The sequence below is a fragment of the Coturnix japonica genome, chromosome 11, assembly GCF_001577835.2.
Source record: "Coturnix japonica isolate 7356 chromosome 11, Coturnix japonica 2.1, whole genome shotgun sequence".
In the NCBI taxonomy this organism is placed as follows: domain Eukaryota; kingdom Metazoa; phylum Chordata; class Aves; order Galliformes; family Phasianidae; genus Coturnix; species Coturnix japonica.
The window spans coordinates 1,323,507-1,350,981 of NC_029526.1; the positions used below are offsets into that span (position 1 = coordinate 1,323,507).

Genomic DNA, 27,475 nt, shown 5'->3' on the forward strand with positions numbered 1-27,475 from the left:
CGGTCTGTGGTCTCAGCCGGTCCCGCTGTTGGGTGTCTCTCGGGCGGCCCCACACTTGGTGTTTGGCTGCTGCACCTTTCTGAGGACACTTTGGGGTTCTCAGTGCTGTGCCAGCTGCTCAGGTGCCATTGTTGGGTAACTAAAACCACTGGGGCCATGTAGGTGCTGCAGAGAATAATTACAGTTTATTTAGTGGTACCTGCATTAGCTTTACCTTAACAAGTTCAAATTGTAACCTCGGCAGCATGCAAACTTTGCAGCTTGATGAGCATGTGCCTTTGAGGCTGACCTCCTTTGATGGGATCATTACAGCTCTGGCCGTAGCTGCTACCAAAATGCAGTAATGGCCGGGAAAGTCTCTAATGCATCTCAGTTGCTGCAAAACAGCCTTTGGGCATACAGTACTTTCTCTGCAAAGCTGGAAGGGTTTTGTCTTGAAGCGTTAAGTCAACCAGGTATCAACACAGAGGATCTGGGTGATGTCCAAGCTGTCCTTAGTTGCCAGATTCTATTCTTGTTCTTCCAAAGCACATCGTGACTTCAGCTCAGAGAGTTGCACACCAGGAGTGGAGGAGCAGGAGATGCTAACACTGAAACATCATGCTGCCTTTCTTCTGAGTTACACAAGAGTCAGAGCAGTTGTCCCAGCAGCAGACAGAGGCAGAGGTGATCTTCCTTCCTAGGGCACTCTCTGGCACTGGGCAGGCACAGCTCTTGCAGCACCTGCAAGCCTGCCCCCATGGCCGTGTATTTCTGTAAGAGCAGGTATTTTATTGCTTAGAAAGCTGGAGCGTGACTCTGCCAGGCCCAGCTTTATGAAGGATTCAGGCAGAAATGGCCTTCCTATAAATGACAGGTTTAAAATTACCCTGCTATTATCCGACCGTTCGGCGCTTCTCCAAAAGAACTGGAGATGTTTGGAACCTCTTCCACCCAAACGCTCAATGAAAACAGGATTTGGAGAAACAAACTGACATCAAGCTACTCCTTTTTGCTATCAATTACATTGACTCTGCACTGTTGCAAAATTACTTTGGATGATTTGACCGTGGAAGAATGCAGTGAAAGGCTCTGATTACCGCACTCACATGGATGGGGAAATCGCAGTGCATCCAAACAAACCCAGGCTTAGACAAGACTTTCCACTGACTTCAAACAACGCTGCTTTTCTTTCTTGGATTCGTTTGGGCTGCTATTAAAAGATCCAGAAGGTGCCGAATGTCTTTTTGTTTCCCTTTGTGGAGGTAGAACCAAATCTTCAGTATGTTTTGTTCCCTTCAGGCCACCTTGAAAGCAGGGAAGGGCAGGGATGGAAAAACTCTGTCCGTGAAAAAGCAATAGGTGTTTGTGTGTGAGGTGTAATTTTCCTATGAAACTCCTCATTGCAGGTCGCTGTTGTGTTTACTTCATGCTAGAAATGATTTAGGAAGGAAGTTAGGAAGTGTATCGGTGAGTGGAAATGAGCACGTGGGTGAAAGAGGTGTGCAGAGGTTTAGGATGATGTGCATAATGCCCATATGGTTCTTTGTGAGAGCTGGAATTGCTCTGAACTGTCAGGAACTGATAATGTCTGAATGGAGTTACCTGGAAGATACAGTGAAAAACCCGCAACTAGATGCTGAGGTTTTAATGGGCTCTTGCCAAGCAAGGCAGAACACATGAAAACAGCAAGGCCAAACCTGGAAAGATGGGCTGGAGGTGCTGGGATGGTGGGGGAGCCCATAGTAAAGCAGAAGTTTCTTGTGTGGTAACAGTGCCCTTTTCAGTCCTGTTGGATGTGCTGAGATAAAGGGAAGTTGGCTGAGTACCTGCAGCTGTGTAGCCATGTGCTCACACTGCCAGGATGTGGGAGCTAAAACTTGTTTCAAGCTGCTGTATTGTAAGATGGCCACCACTTTATCATGGGTTTGGATGGCTTTGGACTCCCCCAGCCTTTCCACCCCCTTACTGAAGAGCGCAGCAAACCAGTCTGGCTTGCTGATGAGCCTCATTGAAGGAGAAACATCAACATCAACTCTGTAAGCTCAGAGACAGATTGGAAAAGCATTTCCCATCACAAGAGAACAGTCACGACACTTGCAGTTAGCAGCCTGTAGTGCCTGAAGTTACAGATGTCCACTCGTCTGTGCCAGCAGGATGAGCATTTGGGATGTGAGTGTGCTTTCCTCCTGCCAGCAGGGACTTCAGACCCACGGGAGTAAAACTGAAGGGTGTCTGCCTGTCGGTTGATAGTGTGTTTTGCTGGAGCCTTAATCAGAAACCAGGACTTAGCATTAAGTCAGTTGCCAAATACAACTTCATCGCTCTCCCAAACTGTTTCTCATTAGATCTCCTCACTGTGTCGCTGCTGCTGATTGCTGCCTTCAGAACCTGCTCTGTAAACAAACCTCGCAAAGCTCAGCTTGGACAGTGTTAACACACATCTCCTAGGTTGGATCTGGGTCTGTTCTGAGGAAAAGGTTGCAAAACAGAAAGCCAGTATGGCTGTTGTTTGCTGGTGGGTGGGTTGGGGAAGCACAGGAGCAGCCATACGGCTTGGATCTTTCCATGGAGGCTTGCAGACGCTCTGTAAAGAACCTGTCTCCTTTGCGCTGCAGTAGCACTGATCTTAGTCCAGAAACAATTTGTTATTCTGGCTGCACTTTGGAGAAATTCATTCAGTCTAATGGCATTTTGAAGAGGAGGTGGGGGGGGGAGGGAAAAGAAGTGTCTGAGAGCCTGAGGTTTGCAAAGTTGGCCGTAGCACGGTGGGTGGAATTCTGAATGGAAAAATCCTGTGGGTTCCTGCTATGCAGGGCAAGTTGTCCGGACTCTCGCGCCACCTCATGACAAGTGCTATCATCTAAAAGCTGTGGGGTGCTTGTGACAAAGTGCTTGCATTTGGTTGCATTTCATAGGTTCAAGGCCTATAACGTGAGACAGAGTAAATGTGAATGCTGAATTGCACGTATTAATTTCCATTAGCATTTCCATTAGCAAAGCCTCTGTACTTTTATTAGCTGCCTGTCTTTCACAAGTCTTTCAAATAATTTTAATAATATGATTTTAAAAGAAGCCAGTGCAACCATGCTGTCATAACCCAAGAGGCTGTAAAATGCTTTTAATGTAGAAGCTGCTTTGGGAGAAGTGAAGGAGGCACTTGGGAAAGGCTTGCAGCACCTTAAGTTTGTACTTGTAAAAAGAAGGGAGATGGAGAAGCAGAAGAAACAGGAGTTCAGGCGTGCAAGGGATTACCTCAAACGCCCACCTGTCTCGTGCATCCCAGCTGTAATTCAACCATACCTGTGCTATGGAGATGCTCCAGGCCTTTGGAAGGAATGTGCTGACATGGATAAACTTCCCAGGATGCAGGTCTGTGTTCGGACCCTGAGTCCCCCCATCCCTGCCTGCACACAGTGCTGTTGCTGGGAGGGTCTTGCCTGGCCTGGCTGCTGTGTTCCGGGCAGCACAGCTGTCTGGGGAGCTCAGTCCTTGAATCTTCCCTGAATAAGGTTGTAAAATTCAACTTCTCTTATTTCTGGGGTGCTGCACACTTGGCGTTTTTGTTTGGCTGGTGGAAATTTTGAGGATGAGGGTGTCAGGTGTTTGTGTGTTAAGTTGAAATGGTGATTTTAGAAACTGAAACTGCCTGAGCTGGTGTATTGTAAAAGCCATTGCTGCGAGAATCCGTGTTTATGAAGATCTGAGTATCCTTTCTGAAAGCATGACAGGTATGGCGAAGTGTTTGATGGAGCCTGCCTGCAAGGAGATGCCTTGAGCCTTCCTGCCAGGTCATCCGCGGTGGGATCTCAGAGTGGTGAATCACAGGCAGGGAGCAGTGCTGTTTTCCTTCTGCTCTGCATACGGAGCTGGCCATTTCTTTTCCCACGGGGAAGATGTCTGTATTGCTGCTGGCAGCTGTGTTTGCATGAAGTGCTGGGGGAAAGACCTCATGCAAAACCCCTGACCAGCTGTGTGTCCCCTTCCAGGGACGCGCTTGATGCTGCTGGTGTGCTTTATAATCGAGTTGATGAGGGCGTTCACCGGCTGGTGATGGTGTCAAATAAACGCATCCAGGAACTGGAGCTGGTGATGGAGTTTGAGAAAGTGGAAGAATGTTTTAAGGAGGTAAGTAATGCCTGTTAAACCATTCTTGTGACTGCCTGCTGCCACCCTCTGACTGTGAGTACCACAGCAGGTGCGTGTTGATCTGTCCTGTGGAGATAGAGAAGAATGTCTGCAGACCCTCGTACAGACCAGGCTTGGATGTGGGGTATCTTGTCACACTGCTCACCAAAAGTACCCTCCCAGCATGAGTGCTGAGGAGCCATTTCTCATATTCCACCTCGGTAAGCAGCAGAGCAATGGCAGTGAGCTGGCAGTGAGCTCATGTGTCCCTCAGGGCTGTAGATGGTGCAGAGTTTGCTTTCATCCTCCTGCGAATGAGCCACACATCACATACCCTGTGCAAGCTGCCATTCCCTGCTGTTCTGGTGTTGACTCCTGCGCACTGCCCAGGTCCCTGCTGTTGGATAAGACCCAGGCACACACCTTTTGCTTCTGGGTGCAGCCCCTATACACAGTCCTCAGGTATGTGAATATACCCATCCTTAGCCCAAGAGCTGTGCTTAACCCTGCAAGCCCCTGCAGGTCTGTGAGAGCTTCAGCTTTCCTTCTCGTGGTGTTCCTTAAAGCTCTTTAGCTGTGGGGTAACTGAAGCAAACAGACTGATTTTTCAGAAAGACCTTTGAAACCTCAATCCATGTAGATAAAGAACTTGTTAAAAATAGGTCAGGCTTTTTGAGTGTCCTTCAGGATCTTATCAGATCATTTGGTGTTGCAGGTCTGAACTTTGCCTGTAGGTTATGGAGTCTCAGAGTCTCCTTTGCTGTAACTCATCAACAAGGAGATGTTTTATACATCTCTTCCTAGAGCTTGTGCATGTGTGTATGAAGAACTGTGTACACACACTCATACACACATACATGCATGTGTTTGAAGGATGGTGCACTGTTTGGAGCTCACCTTAGGAACTTGTATCCTTGAAGAGCAAGGCTAGGGCCAGTTTCTCCATTTCTCTGTTGTTCTTTTGGGCTCTTGTCTGGACAGAACTGGACTTGCAGAGGAATCTGTAGCCTGCCTGTCATTTTCATAGGCTACAGTGGATCCTTTAAAGACTCCCATTTGGAGGTAGACGCTTGGGCACTGTGCCTTGTGTGTTCAGGACAAGAAGTGTGATGTAAGAACCTGGTGAAGTCTCCCTTAAATTCATGGGTTCTTAATCCAAACAAAAAGCAGGAGACAAAAGTGAGTTCCCAGCCTGTCTCTTCTTTTAAGTGTGCCTCTGAACAGGTGGCAGCAGCACTGTGTGCCTCTCTGTGCTGCATGTCATGACCTGGGAAGCTACTCCATCTCTTACTTCTGTGGATGGCTTTGCCCCGTGGGCATAGGCCCTTTCTCAATCCAGAAGAGTAGGGGTTCATCTTTGAACGTGGGTTAAGTTGGATGGATGAGGAAAACAGAACTAATCTGTTCTTCCAGGTGCAGCTGATTCCAAAGCACTGCAGACCAGTTTGCCATCCTGTTTTTAAAATGCTTGTTTAATGGTGATGGTGTTATCCCACTTGGTCTCCTGTGTCTGCTTTGCTTTTAGGATACAGCTGTTTGTTGTTCACCTATGTTTGAGGTTACGGGCTTAAAACGGGTGGTGACAGGGCTGTAACCTATAGTTACTGCACAGCAGTAGAGCCAGCGTTGCAAACTGCCTTCAGAAAACCCATATCTGAGAGTCCCAGAGATTTCTGAAAGATTGCTGGTGGTGAGAATTCATCAGTGTGTTTGCACTGCCATCGTTTAGGTGCTGCCAGTCAGAAAAGGGAAGTGGTATAAGGAGCCTGGCAGCAGGGAGGTTTAATCCCACTGGGGGTAACAGTAATAGCAATATCTGGCTAGCCTGCAGGATGCAGAGCTTGCTTTAGACCGTGGATCACCCAAAACAGAAACAAAGCAGTTCCTTGCCCTGTTTAAGTCTCAGGTTATGTGAGCAATAGCAGAACTTTGCAACTACTTGGTAACATGAAGTGGAAAAACTCTATGCAGGAGGTTCACACTGAAATGCCAGGATGGGGAAAAAGTGTACGTGCAGATTTTTTCCAGTAATGAAATGACCGGTGTTATGAGAGCAATTCCCTGTTCTTTCCACATAAAGGCCCGCCTTGGTGAGTAGCACAGAGTGACTAATAGTGGAGCTTTTCCCTTTTCTCCTAGGTCAGCAGTTGGATTGAGAATGTTGGCAGAAAAAAGCTAAAGGAGATGATCAACCTGGACGATTCTTTGGAGATGCTGCTTCAAGCACAGAAGCAGTTCAGGGAGTTTGATCTTGTTGCCAGCGTAAGTGTTGTCTGATTGGAAAAACGTGTTCTCCAGAGCCTGAGTTGGCAGCGTGTGTGCGTGCTCAGCCAAAGCCACGATGCTGTGGCAGCACTGGTAGAAGAGGGTTCATCACCAAGGTGTTGGTGTCATTCCTTTACAGTACTTAGCTTCTCTGCTCTCCTCTTGCAGACAGAGCCACCAGCTCTGCCCCTCAGGAAAGAGGAAACATCATCGTCTTTGATTCTAGTTGACCTCTTGGTCTTAATGGGTAGACCCTTCTAAGTTGCCATGTGGCTAATGTAAATCACAGCAGATGTCAGGACTGTATAGAATTCTGCTGTAAACAAATACAGCTCTGCTCATTTCAATTGAACCTAAACCCCGCTCTAATTAGTCCCAGCTTAATGACTTTGATCTACTATCTGTGTCAGATCTCTGTCCTCATATGCAAACACGTTTTGCTTTCAGGAATATTGCAGGAGAGGACAGGAAGCACTTAAGAAGATGGATCGTTGGGAAGACTTTTCCTCCGTGGACGTAGATTCTTACAGATTGAAGCTGCAGACCTACAGGGATCAACTGGAAGAATTCTGCACTCAACTGGATGAAAGCAGGCATCGAGTCTGTGAGACAGTCAGGCTGTATGAATTCTTTGACAAGGTGAGACAAGGCAACTGCTGCACAGAGGAGGGTGTAAAAACCTGCTCAGACTCAGTCCGGAGTGTGGTTGTTTATGAGATATTTAGTGTGCACGCCAACAGGGAGCTGACAAATCATGATTTGCATTGATTTTTCTTTCCAAGTCTGTATGTGGAAGAAAGGATTGGTGTGTGTTTAAGAAAACATCCAGGTCTGTTAAGAACAGAGATCTCCTGTCTGAGCTGTAAGCTGTAGGCCTTTTTTTGTAGCAGTGCTGGATTAGGCCACCACGCCAAGGTAGGCTGCCCACATTTTGTTGGTGCTGCATCTTTACACACTGGTAAACTGAGCCTGATGGCATGTCCTGAGTAGCACCCTATTATTCAATCCTAAATTTAGTCCAGTTCTTCTCTTTTGGAGACATGCAGAAGGATGTGGAGAGCTGGGGAGTGTGGCCAAGGGGTACAAACACTGAGTGGCTCTTGGTATCTGCAGAGCCAGGAGGAGAGGGTGCTTGTGGTGGCTGCAATGGGCACATGACCTTCTCACCTGTTTGGCTGAATGCAAACACACCGTTCAGGAGACCTGCAGTTGCATTTGGTGTGATTTAATTTCTAAAGTTGCATATGAATAAACAGTAGGATTTTGTATGTGCACTTAAAAGTACAGCTCTGGCACGCACAGAGGACCAGGGAGCCCGTGCTTCACTTACTCCACACTTGTACAAACATTGGGTTTTAAGTTCTCAAATTCCAGAAAGAATAGACGCTGAAAGTTAAGCTGTACCAGATGTAGGTGCCACTTAGTTGCTGTCTGTGAACTGCCTTGGCAGCCAGAAGTGCTCAGGGAAGGGGGTGGAAACTCAGCTAAACATGAAAAACATTGAGAAGCGTCCTGTGCGAGGGAGGAAAGTGGAGAAGGCAGCTCAGAGCGTTGCTGTCGTGCCATGTGAGGGCTGTTTGTTTGCTGATGCTCAGCAGGTCTGCTCTGGCTCATCTCTGCAGTTTGCAGTGCAGGTGGGAGACCCTCTTTTTGTGGCATTTCTTTCTCAGGGCAGTGAAGTCCTGGTAAAGAAGGCTGTTGCTGTATTACTCACAAACTGAGGCACACAGAGGTGCCACACCTTGTGCAAAAGCTTGGCAAGTCTCTGCCCAAGCCAGACATCAGACCTGTGTGACCCAACCCAGCTGAAGTTGGGGATCTCTGTGAGCTGCAGCACCTGGTGGCTGCTCTCTCCTTGTTCAGGTGTGGGTACTACAGCCCATGATAACTCCTGGGCTGCCAGGATGGTCAGCTGGGTCTTTGAAGCTGCAGACAAACACCCATCAGAGCTAAGCCTTATTTGGATCATTCCTAAGGCACAAATGTTCCACAGCCCCCAGAGGTGGCCCATTTCTTTTCTTAGCACTGCTTATTTGACTTCTTTTTAGTGCAGGCTGAATGGCAGCGGCATGGCATGTTTGCTTGCTGCTTTGGTGCAGAGGGGAGGTTTCCATTGTAGTGAGGGAGCAGGATTTTGGTCTTACCAGTTTCAGTAGAACTATAAACAGCGTTAGTGTTGTAAATACAGTATATGGGTATTGTGAACCAGTGGCCAACTGAAACCAGGGGTGTGGAGGGGATGCATCCTGCAGCTGTGGGATGAGTGTGCAAACTGCTGCACAGTGTGGAAGCTCTTTGTGCCAGTTACTTTAATCTTGACCCCAAAATTTCTGCCTTCCAAAAGCAAAGCCAGTGGTGGTGTCTGGGAGGTGGGGGAGAAGCCGAAGATCCTGTCTAAACTGATTTCACTCTCCTCTAATGCTGAGCTGCTTTGACCTTACTGCTGTGATCTTGTCAGTGCCTGCCTAACCCCCTTCTCTCTTCCCTAATATCTGAAGGGATCAACAGCAGGAGTCAAAACAGAGTAATGTCCTTGATTTCCTTCTTGTAAAGAGCCTGCGGCATGCCAGACCCCAGGATTCAGGGAAAAGCCTGGAGATGCGTAAGCAATGTACACTATGGTAATGAGCTGGCAAGCTCAGATGTCTCCAAATGTCTCATTCTGTGCCAAGGGAGTGGAGCGCCCACCACAGGGATCGTGGTGTTTGTACCCTCATACTGCACTGTCTGCGGGGGGTAGGAGCATTCTGCTGGCCTCCTGCCTGCACGTGGTGAGCACACCGTGCAAAGGGTGCAGAATGTGGCTGCCAGGCAGGCTGTGGAGGGGGTCAGGAGCACCTCGTATGGCCCCTCACGCTGCTGTGCTGTGTTTTTTGCTGTTTGGCAGCCCCAGTGGCCCATCAGAGCTGAGCAAGCTGGGTAGGGCCAGACCACATGGAGCTCATACACGGGCTGGCAGGATTCCCTTCCCAAAGCCACAACCTGTGCCAGGCTGGATGTTTCCATTAGTCCCCGCTTCCTTTCTTGGTGCCTGGAAAGGGCTGTGGGTGGCTGGGCTGAAGCAGGAGTGGTGCAGGAAGCTGCTGTCCATCTCCGACTGCGGGCAGAGCATTGTTTGAGTACCACAGACTCAGCACAGGCATACTGTGGGACATGCCATCTTCCCGTGGCTTTGAGCCTGGTTTGGCCTCTGTCCCTTGTTTACTCAGTTCCACAGCAGCGATGGGATCTGGCAGTGCTTTGGAGGAGAAGTGGGAAGCTGAGCAAGCAAGGGTGTGTGTTGTACCAAAAGCACCAGTGCTGGCTGCTTCTTGAGGTTCCTGGAGGGGAGACCCTTAGCATCCCTCGCATGCTGCCTGTCCTGGCTTCACACTGGCTCTGCAACAAGCACCCTGTCATTATCAGGAGCTAGAGCAAGCCTCCTTCTCTGTGCTTACCTTGTTAGCCTATAGACTTCTTCCTCTCTTGAGCTTTTTTTAGGCTAAGTTATTTCCCAGCTCGTATTTACTCTCTCTGTATGCTTGTGACTTTATAGTGAGCAAAGTGCCCTGCTACTTGCAATCCCAGCTTGAATTCCCCCCCTCCTCCCCACCGAGAGCCATGTGCCCTGTCTGCAGCTAACTGATGTGGCACATCTGATGAGCCAGAGCCCACAGCTCAGCCTTTGCCAGCACTGGGCTGTCAGGCAGTCCTGCAGGAGGTCAGTAGTGAAGACATACAGTGCTATTGGTAAAATGTCCCTGCTGGAAGAAAGCACTGATCCAGCCAGACAGGGCAGAGCAGCATCCCACTAGCTCAGCACCTGCATACCCTGCAGCTGTGACGCAGCTGGTACCAGAGCCCTGGATCCAAACTACCCACATCATTACAGGAGGGCCTGGGGCAGCCTCAGCCCCAGAGGCTCTTTTCTGGCTTGTCAGGGTGTTGTGCAAGAGGTCTGTTTTGGTGGGAGCTTTGGAACCTTGCCTTGCATCTGCTTTGCGAGGGAAGCTGTTCAGAGGCTCAGTGCTTGGGACTGTTGGGGTGAGGTTACTTAACAAACGATAGCGTTTCCCTTGTTGAGATTTCTTTGGACTGTGCTCTGCAGCCTTTTCTTCAGCATTTCTCTGGGCCTTGGATCCCATCAAAGGAGCCCAGGGGGGAGCAGGGATCTCCAGCCAGGACCTCCTGCTTCTGAGCCCTGCTCAGCATGTGCCAAGCGTGGCCCAACCTCTCTCCATCTGCACTGGCATTTGTGAACACACTGCTTGCTCTCACGTGCGGTTCTGCTTGCACGGTGGATGGCTCTTCTCTTCCTCTCACTCACCCCGGCGCCACTTAGTTCTTTGTGGCTTAGAAAACAAAGCCTTTGGCAAGTGAAGGAGGTGCCTACCCTTCCTGGGGGAGGGCCAGCTGGCCTGCATTTGATTATGGCAGCGCCTCCTCATCCCTCCCCATTGTCCTTGCTGCTGCAGGCATGCCAGCGTTCTTGCGCTCCATCCTGTGAACAAGTGCTGCTGCCTCTGGGGCCCAAAGAGGGGCTGGGGGCCTTCCTCCCCCCAGCCTAGCCCTGCTCTGTGGATCTCCATGCTCTCCATGCACTCTCCCTTTGAGCTAAACTCACTCCGTCCGACCGCAGCCACAGACAGACACAGCAAACGCTCCTGTAAGTACCAAGTGTCCAGCGGGACTGGCTGACATGTTGCTTGCATTGAGATTTGTTTGGAAACAGTGTAAAGGAGGCTTGTGTGAGTCCTGCATGCATCAGAGTGCTCTGTGTGCGTCTTCTGTGTGTGTGCAGAGCCCCCTGTGTCTTTGCATGGTCCCTCTGAACTCCAGGGCTGTGCTCTGTAATGCAGCAGCGCCTGTTTCTTAGAGGATGCTGCATGGTCTTCATAGCAGGTAGGGTTTAACTGCATCTAGGAGTTGCTGGTAGGGACCCACACCACCTGGCTGCACACACAGGGCAGATGTTTTGGTGCCCCCTGGGCTGCTCTCGGGTTGTGGGCAGCACAGTGGTGTTGTGCAGGCTTTGGGCTGTTGAGACTCACTGCTGCTGTGTTCCCAGGGACAGAGCTGAACTCTGCATGACAGCTCACATCAGAGCATGAGAATTGGCTGCCTTCACCTGGAACCCCCCCCAAAAGTCAAGCTGCTACCTGCTGAGACTTTTGCTTTTCTGCCTGAATTCTGCTGGCGTATTCTGCCAGATGTAGCATCCCAGACCATGAATTAAGAAATGCCAGTTCCCGTCAGGCAGCAAGTTATTGCTGTATTACCTTTTTTGCTCAGCCCTTAGTGAGGGGAGCAAGGTTGTGAATACTGGTCTGCAGGAAGCTGGAGATGAGCCTGGGTAGTTGGACCCAGAAGAGAGTTAACTGTACTTAAAGGGCTTCGTGATTCCCAGATCTGGGAATGGACTTGGAGAGGAACTGCGGAGTGTAAGTGTAAAAAGAGACACCTGATGTGTCGTCATTGTAGAGCACTTATTACAGGCAGACACACGGGTCGTTGTGCCCCTGTGTTTGTCTGTTAATAGCAGACCTGTGCAGGTCAGAGCACGGTTCTGCCTCCAGCACTGCTGAGAGAGCAGGGCCTTCACCGTGGCTTACAGCACAGTCTGTTTAATAACAGGTGCTGTTCTCCTCCTGCCTCTGCACAGAGATTGACCTGACTTTTCTGGGGAAAGGCTGCGTGAAATCCCTAATTAACAGCTTTCATTTGCTTACTGGTGGAAGTGCTGAAGATGATGAAGGTGTGAGTAGCACAACAGCAAATTGTGGCTGTGCCTTCCTGATGCTGTGAAGCTGCTCTAGGGGAAGCCCCCCGGTGTCTGACATCTCTCTTCTCTCTCCTTCCTCAGTTCTATTGTCAAAGTGGTGCCCTAGACATGCATCTCTCCTGCTTTGCTCTCTCATTTCAGGGGTGTCCATTTTCATATGCGGTCTCAAGCTCTTGGGGGATTGAGCCTGCAGGTTGGAAAGTCAATCCTCTTGTTGAGTTCATGCAAGGTTAATGTATGAAATCTCTCCCTCCTTCTTCCTGCCAGCATTTTGCTGGTGAAGCCTTCCTGCAAGGTTAATAAGTCCCAGCAAAGGGTATTCTTTTATCAGAAAGCTTCTGAAGCTTGAAGTTTACAAGGAACCCTGACAATGTAAATCCAACCTGTGTTAGTTTTTTGGCCTTTCAAAACTAGTTGCTTGGAAAATGTTTTATGAATTCTCCGCTAATTTCCTTTCTAGATCTACGTCATCTTGCTTATTTTCTCTTTGTTCACCAACACCTTCATTGCCAGCTTGGTGTCAGCACTGTTTTTAGCTCCCAGCGAGCCCTGTGACTGCAGAAGGCTGAATGGTGGGAGCTCCAGCATCCAGTGCTCCTCTCTAGGAGGAAGCAGTGTTTCCTGTCAGCAGATATAGGGATTTCCTAGCTTGGGTTCCAGCTGACCTGTGAGAGGAATGCATTGCACTTGAGGTGCAAGATGTGATGCTAGCAGAGGTCTTCCCTCAGCTGGCCCCCAGCCTTGGGCATACGAGCAGGATGTCGGGTTTGGATGCTTTTTATTTGCTTGGATCTTGGGACGGGAGCTGTACAGGACGGCAGGCGTTCTGAATGCTCGTGTGCTGGCATCCATCTGGATACTTGGATCCTCCTGGAGTCTGGAATTCCCTTTAGTCACGGGAGTTAAATAGATCTGTTCGGGCAATCTGGACATGGAGCTGCCCTCGGCTTACAGATGGAGCTGTGGCTCACAATGACTTCGATCTGCATATCAAAGCCCTGCCATATGGACAGGGCTCTGCCCAGGCTCCTTTGGTTGCTCCAGGGGGGCTCAGGCCCTTTCAGTTTGCCTCAGTGTGTCCCTTAAACCAGGGGCTGAAGGAGGGAGGCCCGACAGATGTGCTGGTGCTGGGTTTGGTTTCAGCCCCACATCTCCTGAGGCAGAGCCTTTCTCCTAGCTCAGCTGCAGTGGAAGGAGCTGTGCCGTGGGATGGTGATGCACAGGTTGGTTTGCTCTCTCCTCTTGTCCCCACAGATTGTTTTTAGGGCTGGAAAAGGCCGTTTGGGCATCCTGCCCTTCCCTTCAGCCAACCAAATCACAGCACATCCTTTAGAATGAAGCACTTTGACTCAGTGAGTCACAGGGGAAAGGATGGGAATTGAAGAGTACAGTGAAAGCACCAATGCTCCCCATCCAAGCCTTAGGGTGTGCTGGAGGTTTCACTGTCCTCAGCTGAGCATAGAGGATATCATTAACCAGGAGCCAGTGCGGGGCTATTACAGGGGGATTTGCACAGTGTGGTGATGAGGCTGTTGGGAGAAGTGTAGGAGCCTCTTGAGGTGACATCAGTCTCAGAGTGGAGAATGATTTGCTGCTGCTGTGCAAGGCACCAGCTCCAGTGAGTCACTGCTCTTGCAGTTGTTTGGTGTTGAATTGGCCTGCAGCTCTCACCAAAAGGAGTTCTACCCTTGGCTAAAAAAAGCATGAAATCTCTGCCCTTTTCCTCCTCCTTCTCCTATAGGCAGTGGTTGCACGTTCACAAACACACATTCACAAGCTGTCTTTGCTCCTATAGCACAGCGCTGCTGAGCTCTCTGCTGCATGCCCCTACTGCAGCTGTGCTGTTGGCAGTCTCCAAGGGTGAGGCTGAGCTGGTACACACTGAGTAACTAGTGAGACATCAAGAAGGAGGGAGGATGATACGAAGGCTGTGAAGCAGCACTGTTCTTTAGTAAGAAGGGATGGTAAGCAGAGTTGTACTGACAGAAGGGCTTTGTGGTGAGAGCTCATGAGAAGATGGACAGTGCTTCAAACACAGAGGCTGGTCTGTAGCAAACACAAAGGTTAAAGTTTCTGACTGTGCTGGGAGCAATCTTAATTCCCAGTCCTTTGGGCTCAGGAGATATTTAAATGCTGAGACAGCTCTGCTGATGAGACAGAAATAAGCAGTGAGGAATCTACTTAAAGGCATGGAGCAGAAAGGGGAGAGAGTGGGGGAAACTGCACCTTGTGTGCTGCTGGGAGGTTCTCTGCAGCTGCAGAGAGGGCAGGCCTCAGGTGTTCACTGCCCAGCTTCCAGTATAGTGAATATAAATATACACATACACCATGTCTGGCACAGATTGCTCTGTGGAAGCTCTGAATCGCAGCAAAGCGAGGGTTATTGTGGCTTGTTGTGATTCATTAGTTGAGTCAGCCTGCTCCTAATGGAGCCACGCTAGGTGTTGCTTGGCAGTTGCAGCAGTAAAAAGAAGCACAAGCACTTGCCAACTGCAGAGCAACCAGCCACAAGTGCCCTTTGGGTCGTTGTGTTGCCATCAAGAGAGGAGAAATTGTGCACAATCCCATTTCATCCAATTATCTTCTCCTGTAATTTAGCCTCTCCTGGTCTTGTCAAGGTGCAACTGCCCAAGAGCAAAGGAGGAGAGCTTTGAGCTCTGTTCACCTTCACCCGAAGTGCTGCTGCAGTTTCTAAGTGTGTTTCTCTGATGAGTTTCTCCTGTTCTTGTTCTGCAGTTGAGGCTGCCTGTGGATCCATCCCTCTCTGATGCCCATGTGGTCTGTTGTAATCCCTGCTGACTGCTGCCACTTCCCCATGCCTTTTTCTTTCTTGCCCAGCTGTGGGTATCTGCCTCTTCTCTCATTCTTACACCCAGGGGATTTAGTCTGTGCCTGCCCGTCACCCTTTGTCCCCCTGTGGTGTTAGTACAGCAACTTGGTAACAGGCAGCAATGCAAATACTGGACTGAAACTCTTCCTTGCTAGTGTAAGCAAACTAGTGATGTTAATGGTCAGCCCTATTGGGGATGGGGGGAGACATCAGGGACACAGCAACTCAGGGTTCATTTAGCTTTGTCTTTCAGGAGGGTGCTTAAAGCTGAGCTGCAGCCCTGCAGAACGTGGTTTTGGTTAGTCTGCTTTCTGCTGCTAATGAATCCCAGACAGGACTTTGCGTGCAGTGCGGAATAGACAAATGCGACAGGGTGGGGGACAGGGTAACAGCAAACCTCTGCTTGTAACTGGTGGCTTTGCTGAAAGGCTGCGATCTGAAATTGCATGCTTTCTTGTACCTCCAGGGGCAGCTGCTTGCTTATACAGCCCCAAATCCTGCTAGAAGTGAGCAGAGGCTCAGTGTTGAGACATGGGAAAAGCACTGCAACACCCAGAAGAGAATACCCTCTTTACTCCGCAGCTCTCCTTTGTTGGGTGGCAACTTGCTTTGCATCTTGCTTGCACTTGGGGTTGGTGGGGCTGTTTTCTCTCTTGTTTCTGCTCTGTGAAAGAAAGGGGACCTGGCTTGCACCCAGGCAGGCTGTCCTCCACACACTTCAGTAGTTCTCGTGTGAAGCACAGTCCCTTCCCCCCCGCCTGCTCTCTGGTTTCCAGGGCTCCTCGATCTGGTATTTAGGCTAGCAACATTTGCTTGTGAATAGCCAAGCCCAGCCGTGGGCTGCAGAGGTGGCCCTGCCCCAGTCGGCTGCAGAAGATGGTGATGCACGGTGAGACATGGAGCCGCTCCATCCCACTGGGCAGGTAGGAGGGAGTATATTCTTAATTAACCATCCTGCCCTCTGCAGGTCCTGCAGCATTGCTCTTTCACTGTCAGTATTGAGGCTGAGCAAAGTGTGAGTGGAACTGAGGAGCTTCTCTAGGTTCACAGAGCAGTGGGCTTGTTGCTGTCTGCAGACTGATAGCTCTTTCAGGAAGTTTTCATTCTGGATAACTTTGCTTTTGATATATTTCACTGTAAAATGGCTTTTTAACTGGGGTTGGTCTGAGCTGCTGGCATACAGGGCAGTCTGCAGCCATGAGTCCCTGCTTACATTGTGCCTAAAGGGACCTATTGGTGTCTAGGGCTGAGAGACCAGGAGGAATGTGGTGGCTTTGTGTTAGGTTCAGTCTGGAAGCAGTGATAGCAAATATTGGTTCACGTGTGATCTGGGACTGCTGGGAGGCCAGACCAAGCACCTTTCCCTGGCCTCTGTGCACAGATGGCACTTGTGCAGTGCCAGCAGAGACAGACATGGGGAGCTTCTGCCCTCGATGTGGTGCCAGCTTTGCCATGATGAACCAAGCAGGGACAAGTGTGGTCAGCGGTGCCTTTGGCTGTTCTGTGGCCCAGTAGCTCCCCAGGAGCCCAGCAGGACAGCCTGCTGCTGCTCCTTGTGCTGCAGGTGCATGGCCAGCCCTCTGCAGGCAGGAGGCACACTTCTCTTCTCCCTCTGATTGAGAGCTGCAGTAACTACTTGTCTATAGGACATAGATTGAAAGCTGAGGTAGAGGCTTCTTCCTGCCTGGTTCCACATCTCAGTGGGAGCATTGAGCCCCACTGCACTTAGAGCTGTGTTGAAAAGCCATGGCCCTGCTTACTCCCCCAGTGATCCATGTCTTCAGTGCCCATCGTGGTGTGGCTGGGTTGCTATGTGGCCTGTAATGACAGTGATGTCAGCAATGCTCTTACCTGTGTGGTGAGTCTTCCCCTGCATGCTGGGGCACACTGCCCATGGACAGGGCTGCTGTTCCATGTGCTGAATGGGACAGTTGGAGCGGATGACGTGGCTGGAAAAAGCCTTGGTGGCCACTTAGCATGTTAGCAGGCAAGCTGTGGGGTGTGGAGGGCTGCTGCCATTGTGCAGGGAACAAAGCTGAGCTATTCACTAGCCTGTGACAGGCACTGGGGAGGGTAGAAATGCTGTGGGATTGAGTTCTTTCTGTCTGCTCCTGGCAAGGACTGTAAGACAGTATAGCACATGAAGATGAGGTCTGGTGGGGCTGTATCTTGGTGTGGGATGCAGCCCTTGTTCCTTCTCGCTGAGGTTGCAGGCAGATCTGTAGATGAGAAATAAAAGCAGCTTCTAAACTGCTCCTCTCTCCCATTTGAGAATGGAAGTGAGGTCCCCAGTCTAGGGGAAGCCCTGCGTGGGACGTCTGCCCTCCTGGTGGCAATAAAAGCCAGGCTGTCCTCTGGGGAATACAGAAGCCTCCAGATCTTGGATAAATCAGACCCACTGGGATCTGGCATCTCATCTGCCCACTGCAAAGCCCTCTGACCCCAGCAGCACAATGCCTGGACTTGAGTGAGTGGCAGGTCCGGGGCCTGTACTGGTGATGGGGGATGAAGGGCTGCTGCTGTGTGGGGCTGCTTGAGAGGCGTTTTCACTGTGCAGCTGCTGGCTTCTGAAGCAGCTCCTTGCTCTGTATGAGTAATGGGGCTGGCTGCACGCACTGCACGCAGCTGCAGCTTTGGAGAGAAGTGCCTGCCCTCGGAGCAAGGCAAATCCTTGTGTGCAGCAGTCCTGACTGTCAGGGGGTCTGAGGCTGCAGCCTTCATTCCTGGGACTGAGCTCAGGGTATGTGGGGCCATGGCAGCCAGGCACTCTTCCTTAGATGTATAAATAAGCTGGTAGTGTGATGGCATTTCATCCCACTTCTACCACTCAACTGATGGGGCAGAGCTGTACCTGCACAGCCTGTGTCTGCTGAGCCTGTACAAGCTGAGCCTTGTGAAACTGCTCCCAGTATTTCTGCAGCAACAGAAATAACCTGCAGGGCCACACCACGGTGTGCAGATTCCTGCCAGCAGCTTCCTTGGGATCCCTCCAGGGAAGGCAAACATGCCCAGCAGTGTGGGCACTGCGGTGGCAGTGGGGCTGTGGCCGAGCAGCCGGCACAGCTGAAGCCTTCAGCATAAGGAGCTGTTTGTTCTGCTGAATTGTTAAGCCCCATTGACAATAGCAGCCCCCCCATCACTCACACTTGAGGAACTGCGTTGGCCACACACTGATCCTTTCTCTTGTCTGGCACTTTGGGCACCGAGTTGGGGTTGTTCTTCCCTGAGTGCCTCTGACTGGTTGCTGCCTTTTGTTCTGCAGGCGTACGAGTGGGCCTTGGAAGGGATGCGACACCTCGCCTGCATCAGCATGGAGGAGTGCAGCTCCGCTGAGCACTGCGCCGGGGTCATCAAGTGCCTGGAGAACTACAAGGAGCAGCACCCAGACATCAGTGATGCCCGCTTCCAGGAGATGAAGGAGCTGGCCTGCGAGCTGAAGAGTGACAAGGGGCTCAAGCAGTGGAAATTTGCGTGGTCCAAATGCCAGGAGACCAAGCTGGTTTTTGAAAAGAAGCTGGAAGCCGCCTTGAGAACCAGGAGGGCACTGCTGTCAGAGCAGCCACAGGTGGGCAGCGAGGCTGGCAGTGTGTCCCACCGCAGACACTCTGAGGGGGCTGCCCCCAGCCCGCAGTGGGACAGAACTCCTGGCATGTCCCACAGCCGGCCCAGTCGCTCCACAGGGTGGACTAAAGAGAAAACTCCCTCGCCATCCCTGAGTTGCCCTGGTGATTTTGGTGCTGGGGAAGAATTTGCCTGCCAAGCTGCTCTCGGGGCCGGGCCTCATGTTGGCAGAGTTACTTTTGGAAGCGGGGCCTGCAAGTCACCAAAACTGCCTGAGGAGAAGACAAACCTGGAGAGCATCTTAGAAACACTGGAGATGAAGCCATCCTGTGCTTCTACTCCCACCTCTGGGAAGCTGCCTCCCAAGAGGATGCTCCGTAAGGCCCAAAGCTTTGACCTGCCCTGTGGTGAGAGCCTGTGGTCAGGTTGCCAGAGGACGCTGAGTGAGCCAGCCAGGTATGGCAACACTGGTGTGTTCATCAAGGGGCTGGAAGTGAGCAGCACGGAGCTGGTGGACAGGACATTTTCGATGCGGCAGCTGGAGGGACAGCGGGGCTGTGGCTCTGCAGAGGCCAGGAGCTGGGGCAGGTGAGTGACCGCAGTGCTCAGTACTGCAGGGGGAAAGGGAAACGTGGGAGGTTAGTCTTCCTTTATGGCTTCTGTAGCATTGTTCCTCTAAAAGCAGGAAAAGAGCAGTTCTGAGATGAGGGAGCACTGCTGATAACAGGTGATGAGCATCTGCAGGAGTGTGGCACTCAAGGTCATACAAAGCCCATGCCACAGGTGCTGCAGCAGAGCAGAAGCAGTGTGTCATGCCCTCACACTCCTCTGGGGCTGTACCTAGACTGATAGGGAGGCACTTCTAGCACTCTGTGGCAGCTACTTCAGAGGTATGGTGGTGTTTGTAGTTGCCTTTTAGGGCTGTAATCTCTGTTGGAGTGACCCACAGCTGGCTTTTGTTCTGCTCTTTCTCTTCTCTGTCTTTGAGGATTCTGTTTTTTGTATTACTTCAGTATGTCTCCATATGGAGAGCCCTGGGATCTGAGATGTTCTTGAAAGGGAATCACCAGGCAGGTCTTTGAGCTGCTCTCATAGAAGAAAGAAAAAAAGAGTTCGGAATGGATAAAGATGTCCTGGTAGGGTGGTCAGGAAGGGTCTGTGTGCCTCCATCAATGTGCTGGATCCAGGCAGGAGTGGTTTGAAGGGTCTCACTCCAGCAATGGGAGCTGCTGGGCTCCTGTCCTCCTTACCTTCCTCTTCCTCCCCAAGTAGAGAAGTGGGATGGGGAGATCAGCAGGTGGGTGCAGCTCTGCAGGACCCAGTTTGCTGCTGGTGTGAGAGGTGAGAACCTTGAACTGGATGCAGGGACCACAGAGCTCCTCTGCTGCTTCTGCTCAGCAGCAGCTCTGCTTCCTTCTCTGGAAGGAGCTCAGCACGTGTCAGTAAGGCTCGCAGCAGGGGATGAGCACCAGAGACAGATGGCTGACCCTGTGCTTCTCAACGGAGCAACAGCATGTGCAAGTCTGGACTTCTGAACAGCCAAAGGAGCTGCAGGGAAAGCTGAGGAGCAGGGAAGGCAGGCACATGGTGCAGGTGGTTGTGTCTGGTGCTGCACTGCCTCGCAGTGGAGACCTCCAGTACTGAGGAGCAATTCAATCACTTCAGAGGTGCACGGAGTGACCTGTGCTAGGAAGTGCTGTGCAAAAGCCACTGGTGTTTCTGCTCTCCTTTTTTTGGAAGCACAGTGATTTATGGGAGCAGCCTGTTGTGTCCAGGAGCAGGACTGGACCCTGCTGAGGTTGGTTTAGGACCACAGCCAGCTTAGGGCTTCCCTTCCTGATCAGAAAATCTGTAGAGTTCCTTGGGTTAGCTGCCAAGTTTGAGTTCTCACAGAAGGCTGTGGGTCTGGGTTTAGGCAGTACTAAAGGAGCTGCGAGTCCCAGGGGAGGGTCTTAGGGGACAGCCCTTTGCTGCAGCATCCCTTCAGGGCAGCTGTTCTCTCCTGCAGCAAACTGCGGCACATCATCGATGAGATGGTGACCACGGAGCGGGAGTACGTCAGGTCGCTGTGTTACATCATTGAAAGCTACTTCCCTGAGATGGAGCGCCTGGATCTGCCCCAGGACCTGCGGGGGAAGCGCAGCGTCATTTTTGGGAACCTGGAGAAACTCTATGACTTCCACAGTCAGTACTTTCTGCGGGAGCTTGAGAGCTGCTGCAACCACCCGCTGCGCGTCAGCCACTGCTTCCTGCGGCACGTAAGGCATCACACCTCCACACTTGCTTTCTGTGTGCCTATTAGCCTAGCTGCTCAGCTGTGCCTTGGTGGGCTATGGTTTTTACTGGGATGGTAAACACGTGTTTATTGGGGTACGTAATGAGCAAGGGGAAATGAACAGAAAAATGGATGGAAAAAGTCCTAGCTACTGTGGGAGAAGGAAGGTGAGAACATTCCCCTGCTCTTGCTGGACTTAAAGCCTGTCCTGATGGACAGGAGGCTCTGGTGCAGCCTGAGAGAGTCAGAAGTGCTGCAGTAACCAACCCAGGGCATGGCTGTTGCAGGTCCTAGGCCTGCCCAGGCCTCACTCACAAATCTCTTTTGCAGAAAGACCAGTTTGGGATGTACGCCTTATACAGCAAGAACAAGCCAAAGTCAGACTCGCTGCTGGCCAGCCACGGGAACACCTTCTTCAAGGTAAACACTACTGGTTTCTCATGGTGTTTGGGTCACTGCCCTGTTTTGCCCAGCACCCTATGGCTTCTGGCACAGCCCTGCACAAGCGTACGTGGGGCTAGAGCCGTGCAGTGAGTGCTTTGGGAAGGTGCCCAGTACATGACAGCATCCATCCTGTTTCCCTGCAGAGTAAGCAGAGTAGCCCTATTGGGAAGATGAGGCCCTGGTCAGCTTGGGATGTGTCTGTGCCTGTGCAGGGCCTTGGGGCTGGCCTTGCTGAGCTGCTGCTGACACTGCTGTGTTTTCAGTTCAAGCAGGTGCAGCTGGGGGATAAGATGGACCTGGCTTCCTACCTGCTGAAACCCATCCAGCGCATGAGCAAATATGCCCTGCTCCTGAAGGACCTGATCAAGGAGTGCAGCGAGGCACAGGAGCAGGAGCTGGGCTACCTCCGAGCAGCAGAGGAGATGGTGAAGTTCCAGCTGCGGCATGGAAATGACTTGCTGGCCATGGATGCCATCCGTGACTGCGACGTATGTTTCAGTGTCCTCTCCTGCTTGGGGGCTTAGCTGCATTTCTCTTCCCACCCCACCATGGGCTTAGGGTCTTTGGGTTGTGTGACACATCCCTGTAGTGGTCAGTGTGCTGACTTCTGGAGCACAGGACAAGGGTGCAATGGATGGGGCTTGGCAGCCTCCTGATCTGCTGCGGGCTCAGGGTGGAGGAAGATGGATTTAGCACAAGCAGAACTGAGGTGCTTGCTTTCTGACCTGGGTGTGCCTGGGTGGCAGCTGGGTGGGCATCCTTTCCTTGTCAGTTCACTTCATCCTCCAACAGGAGGCCTTCAGCTGGTGCCTTCAGCTGCCAGCCCAGAGGTGTGGGGTGACAGGAGCAAGTTGTCAGTGGCTTGTGCCACTTGGAAAAAGCTGCAGCTCTCACTTTAGCTTTGAGCTAGTTGTTATGGCCTGATGTAGCCACTAGCAATGCCATGCAGCCCAAGGGGACACAGTCCTTGCTTCTTCAAGGAGACAGGCAGTGGCCACTTCTTCCCCTATGGACCGCATATGGGACCTGTGCTCTGTGTCTGCCCAGCCCTGGGCTCCCTGCTGCTGGGAGGGCTGCTGGGTCCTTACCAGGCTGTTCCCTGTGGCCAGGTGAACCTGAAGGAGCAGGGGCAGCTGGTGCGGCAGGACGAGTTTGCCATCTGGCTGGGCCGCAGGAAGTGCCAGCGCCACGTCTTCCTCTTTGAGGACCTGATCCTGTTCAGCAAGCCCAAGAGGATCGAGGGTGGCTTTGATGTGTATATCTACAAGCGCTCCTTCAAGGTAAGGGCCGTTGTGTAGGTTGCTCTTGTGCAGGAAGTGACTCTGGACTTCTCCCTGAAGGTTTTGTGTCCCTTTTCATCGGTTCATCTTCCTCCCCTGCCCTGCCTGCCTCTGAGTGCACCTTTCCTGCTCCTGGTGTGGCCCCAGCTGATGCTTTGCTCTTCCTTCTTTCTGGCAGACTGCAGACATCGGTCTGACGGAAAACTCTGGGGACAGTGGCCTGCGTTTTGAGATCTGGTTCCGAAGGCGGAAGTCCAGCGACACTTACATCCTCCAGGCCAGCTCAGCTGAGACCAAGCAGGCCTGGACCAGTGACATTGCCAAGATCCTGTGGCAACAGGCAGCCCGCAATAAAGGTGTGATTCCTTCCCAGGGCGTCTGTGCCGCAAAAGGTGCGGGAGCCCCGTTCAGCTCGTGCTGTTCTGAGTAGGTTTGGAGCCTATTACCAGACAGCTTTGTGCAGCAAGCAGCCGTGTCCCTGCATGCAGCCTCAGGAGCATGTGCTGGGGTTGGCTGAGTGCTGTCCCTTCCCTGCCCCTTGTCCCTGGAAACCGTGATGGCAGTCCATACTTTGTGTGTCTGTGTGTCATGAGAGAAATGGGAGATGTCAGTATGGGTTTCCTGCCCCGTGAGAGTGGCACCGCTTGTGAAAAGCTCACTATTCTCCCCACAGCCTTGCTGTTGGAGTGGCAGCTGCCTGGCTCAGGCTGGCTGAGTCCCTCCCCTCCACCTCAAGCTTCCTGCTTGGCAGGACACTCACAGCTGGCATGGCACTGGACCCTGGGGCCAGAGCAAAGCATGACTGTTTGTGGAGACTCCTGAGGGCTGGGGAATGGTGGGAGAGCAGATGGAATGGGGGTATCTTGGGAGCAGCCTGCCCCTGGGGCAGCAGGATGCCTGCAGAGAGGGCTGGGGCAGCCTGGCAGGCGGCTGTGGGTTGCTGTTGAACACCTTGCTCTTCCCCTGCAGAAATCCGCATGCGGGAGATGGTCTCCATGGGTGTGGGCAACAAGCCATTCCTGGATATCAAACCCAGTGAGGCTGCTATCAATGACCGTGCTATCGACTACATCATGAAAGGCAGAGGTAGGTGCCAGCCTCGCCTGTCCCTGCTCCAGGTGAGCCCAGCAGGCTGGCACTCATGGCTTTTCTGTTGTGTTTTGTGGCAGCTGCCAGGACCAGAGCATCAATTGCAGTGTCTCTCTTTGACCATTCCAACCCCTACAAGAGGACCCAGGCGCAGCTCTCTGCTGGCGGCACTCCTGTTGCATATGGCCCATCTTCCTCCTCACTGCTGGGTCCCCTCAATCTGCACATGTACCTGGACCAAGCACTGCTGCCTGGTGTCCTAGCCCCCCGGCGCCCCTTTGATGTCAGCCCCTGCATTGAGGAAGATGAGCTGGAGCACGAGACAAGCAGCCAGCCATCACTGAGTACGTATGGGCTTCCTATGCTGCTGCACACTGGGGATATACCCTTGGTGTCTCTGTTCTGTGTGGTCATAGCAGAGCCAGCTCTGCTTGCTGGCCCCAAGCTAAGCTGTCTGTTGTTCAATCTGCAGTGTTGTTTATTACAATTCCTTAGAGTGTTTTGGTGTTTGTGGCTTTAAAGTGGCCCAGATAGCAGTGAGACTTACCTGTGGGCTTGTGTGACTGTGTCTCTGCAGGAGGGTTTGTTACTAGGTGCACGTGGCACTGGTGGCATAGGCCAAATTTGTGGTCCTCAGAATGACCTTCCTGTTTTTTCCCAGCCACAGAGAGCTCCGAGTCATCACACTGCATGTCAGGCAGCGGCTCCAGCGGCTCCGACAGTGGCTGTGTCTCCAGCATCCCACAAGAAAGCTTCTGTGAAGACATGGGTTCACCTCCCTATGTGCCCCTGGGCTCACAACACAGCTCTGCAATGGAGGGCAAACCCCGGTTCACGAACAGCCAGTACATTTCTGCAGTAAGTGCAAGCAGCCAAAGCACTCTCTTCACTCTGCCCGTTCCCACCACTACCTCCCCAGTTCAAGGCATTGCCTCTCACGTGGGGACTGAAGATGCTGCTTTTGGGCTGGGAGTCGCTGTGGGGAAGTGACACTTCCTCATGCAGAGACTCGCCTCTTCTGGGGCAGGCGAGAGCCCCCGTATTGTGAAAGCCTCACCTTCGGTGACCGAGATCCCTGAGGAGATGCACTGGAAAGGATCTGCAGTGCTGGAGGCTGCGTCAGGAGGGGATGCTGCACATCCTGGGGTTGAATGAGTGGAGTTGTGCCGCAGATGCTGCTCAGCTCCTTCCCTGGGATGTTTGGGCCTTCTGTGGGGAGCAGTGAGATGGAGCGGTGGGGAAGAATGGCAGCCTGTTGCTCTGTGATGTAACTGCTTCTCAGCTCCCGAGGGTTCTCAGCCACCGCCCTTCCCACTAGCTTGTGTCCTGACGCTGTTGCCCTCTAACCCTGTACTAATGCTGGCTTCTCTCCTCTGCAGAAAGCAGGCCAGGCCACCATAAGTCCCTCGACAATAGTGTGATCCCCTCTGCATACGTATACGGCCTAAGGAAGTGGAGTTGTTGTAAGTAGCCCCTAAAGAGGATTTTCCAGCTGCTCCAAGTGCTGGTCACGTTTGTCAGGAGCTCTGAGACAGTAGAGTCTCACCCTCAGCTTCCCCTGAGAAGCTTTCCTCGCACATTCCTGACCAGCCTCTGAGGCTCTCATTGATCTGATTAGAGTTGACCAACTCCCACAGCCAGAGCCATCACCTTAAATAACGTCTGATGCCTCTCTGGTTTGAAGGAGCAGAAGCAAAACCAGCAGAACCATGTTCAGGTAGCAGAGGTTGAGCACCACCTCATTCATGCGTCAGCGCTCAAATGAGCTTCTCTGCTCTCATTGCTGCCCAGCTGTCTAACCACTAACCTGTTTCTTGTGGCTGTTTGCCAGAATCCTGCTCTTCCTTTTGTCCCACTGAGTTCTCTTGAGGGGGAGTCCATGGCATTCTCCCTAAGCTGGATTTATCCCAGTTTCCTTTGAACCTCCCAAGGAAACTGTGGGCAGCACCAATCACAGGAGCCTGCTAGGCTGTGGGCAGAAAGTCCTGAGGGGAAACCACCAAATGTTGGTCCCCAGGATCAGGGCTTTAATGTGCAAGGCACAGGGTGACGGATGGTGGAGCCCATGCCTTGTGATCTGCAGGTTGGGGTGTTGTACTGACCTAAACAGTGCCAGCCACTGAGGTTAAGGCTGGGGATCCCAACCCCTTTTGGGGCAGGTAGCAGACAGGACCTTCTAAAGCAGTCACAGCTGCAGTGGGGTTTGCTGGCCCACTGTACGTGGCCTTGGGTGAGTCCTGAGGGACAGGGCAGCTCTCAGCCTGGAGAACACAGCCTCCCACTGAGGCACCTCCAGCAAAATGTTCTTTCTGCACCAAAATGCAGCTCTGTCAAACCATGGCTTTAAAGTATTTGGCAAACTCACAGCTGGCCAGGCTGGGGAGCTGCAGGCTGTGGATCCTGCCACCTCGTAGGAGTGAAGCCAATCTAACCCATTGCACGGTGCTGTGTTCCAGGTTTGATTGCCATTTCAAACACACTGAAGACCCCAGGCCTTTGACCAGCAGGAGGAGACAGTCTTCATCTCTGAAGATGTTTTTACACTTTAAACGGGCTCTGTCAGACAGCACAAAAGCTGCCCTCCGATGGGGGGAAGCCCGGGAAGGTTTCTGTCAGCTACGCTTATAACTCTGGTGTTGGATGGGACCTCGGGCATTTGATACTTGTTAGCCCTATATTTATAAGTAATAAGTAACATAGCTGTTTGGAAAAAAAAAAAAAAAAGAAAGAAAAAATGTATTATTTTTAAAGCTATGTGCTGTACAGATTTTTGTTACATTGACCCTGTTCCTATTTGTTCTGCAAGCTGCACATTTTATAAAGTTTTTGGAAGGGCAAGAAGAGAAACCAAGATATTTAAGAAAAGTAGAGTAACTTTCCGTTTCAGGGTTATATTGACCTGGAGCTCGAGCTTAACGTCCTTCCTTATGTTCTAAATATGTCTATCATAGCAGTAATTTATTTTCTTGGCTTAACACTCCTGTTTTAATAAAAGCAAGTTTCATTGTTACGGTGAATTGTTTTCTTCAGACCATTCTTCCAGTGCCTCGGTGCTGAGCTTCTCTGCCTTAACCCCCTGCTCTCCTGTGCTAACCCACCAGCTCGCCGTGCCCAGCAGAAGTGCCTTCCCCGAGGTGAGGTGTGGGCAGGGAGGAGGGGGGCTGCGTGTTGGGGGCTGAGCTGCGCCCCCCAGCTCCTCTGTGCAGCTGCTGGCCCAGTTCTCATTGAGCAGCAGCAACCTGAGGCTGCTGCTGGGCCATCTGCAGGGGTTGTGAGCAGCCAAACTCAGACCACGCGTTACCCTCAACTAGTTCCTCTCGACTCTGGAAATACCTGTACTGTACGTAAAAATCTTGTTTATGCTTAATGAGGTGAATGTGTCTTGTTTTGGTTTTTAAACAAAACTTATTTTGTAGGTGGCAGCTGGAGCACAGCTGACACCTTTGTATATGAAACTGTGTGAGGAACGGTTGCACTGGAATGCATTGAAAAGTTACTGTTCTAAAACCATTGCTAAGTTAATGCAAGGTTTGGGGGCTCTCAAGGCAGCAATGGCTCATGTCACCAGAGGGGAAGAGTTTACTAAGGCAAAAAAAACAAAAGCCCAAACTTGCTGAATGTTTCAGTTCCAAAGGTTTCTGTATTGCTGGAAAAACAACCAAAACTCAACCCACAGACAAAAACCTTCATGTTTACCTGATGCTGGTTGGTTTTTTTTCAGGGTTTGATTTGTCTAATAAAGGTTATTTTCTTTATGTGAATCTTGTTGCTGTGTGGCATGGTGATTTCAGTCTGCGAGGGAACAGCTGTGCCGTGGGCACCCAGGTACCCTCTGCAAGGGCTGGGGGGAGACTGAAACACTG

At 51.6% G+C, this 27,475-nt stretch overlaps 1 protein-coding gene across 8 annotated transcripts in view; it reads left to right on the top strand.

The window, feature by feature from the left end:
- PLEKHG4 (pleckstrin homology and RhoGEF domain containing G4) overlaps positions 1-27,373 on the top strand; it is a 72,447-nt gene extending 45,074 nt beyond the window's left edge. For 3 of the 8 annotated variants that reach the window (XM_015873800.2, XM_015873802.2, XM_032447167.1), the window contains 12 exons: positions 3,969-4,107; positions 6,247-6,369; positions 6,820-7,011; positions 18,226-19,112; positions 20,533-20,782; positions 21,130-21,219; positions 21,507-21,731; positions 22,353-22,523; positions 22,702-22,915; positions 23,493-23,609; positions 23,693-23,956; positions 24,274-27,373. In XM_015873800.2, the coding sequence (XP_015729286.1) occupies positions 3,969-4,107; positions 6,247-6,369; positions 6,820-7,011; positions 18,226-19,112; positions 20,533-20,782; positions 21,130-21,219; positions 21,507-21,731; positions 22,353-22,523; positions 22,702-22,915; positions 23,493-23,609; positions 23,693-23,956; positions 24,274-24,602 (3,001 nt within the window). In that variant the 3' untranslated portion in view covers positions 24,603-27,373. The remainder of the gene's footprint in view (positions 1-3,968; positions 4,108-6,246; positions 6,370-6,819; positions 7,012-18,225; positions 19,113-20,532; positions 20,783-21,129; positions 21,220-21,506; positions 21,732-22,352; positions 22,524-22,701; positions 22,916-23,492; positions 23,610-23,692; positions 23,957-24,273) is intronic. The other 5 variants (XM_015873805.2, XR_001557649.2, XM_015873804.2 and 2 more) reach the window with 5 other exon arrangements.
- The last annotated feature ends 102 nt before the right edge of the window (positions 27,374-27,475 follow it).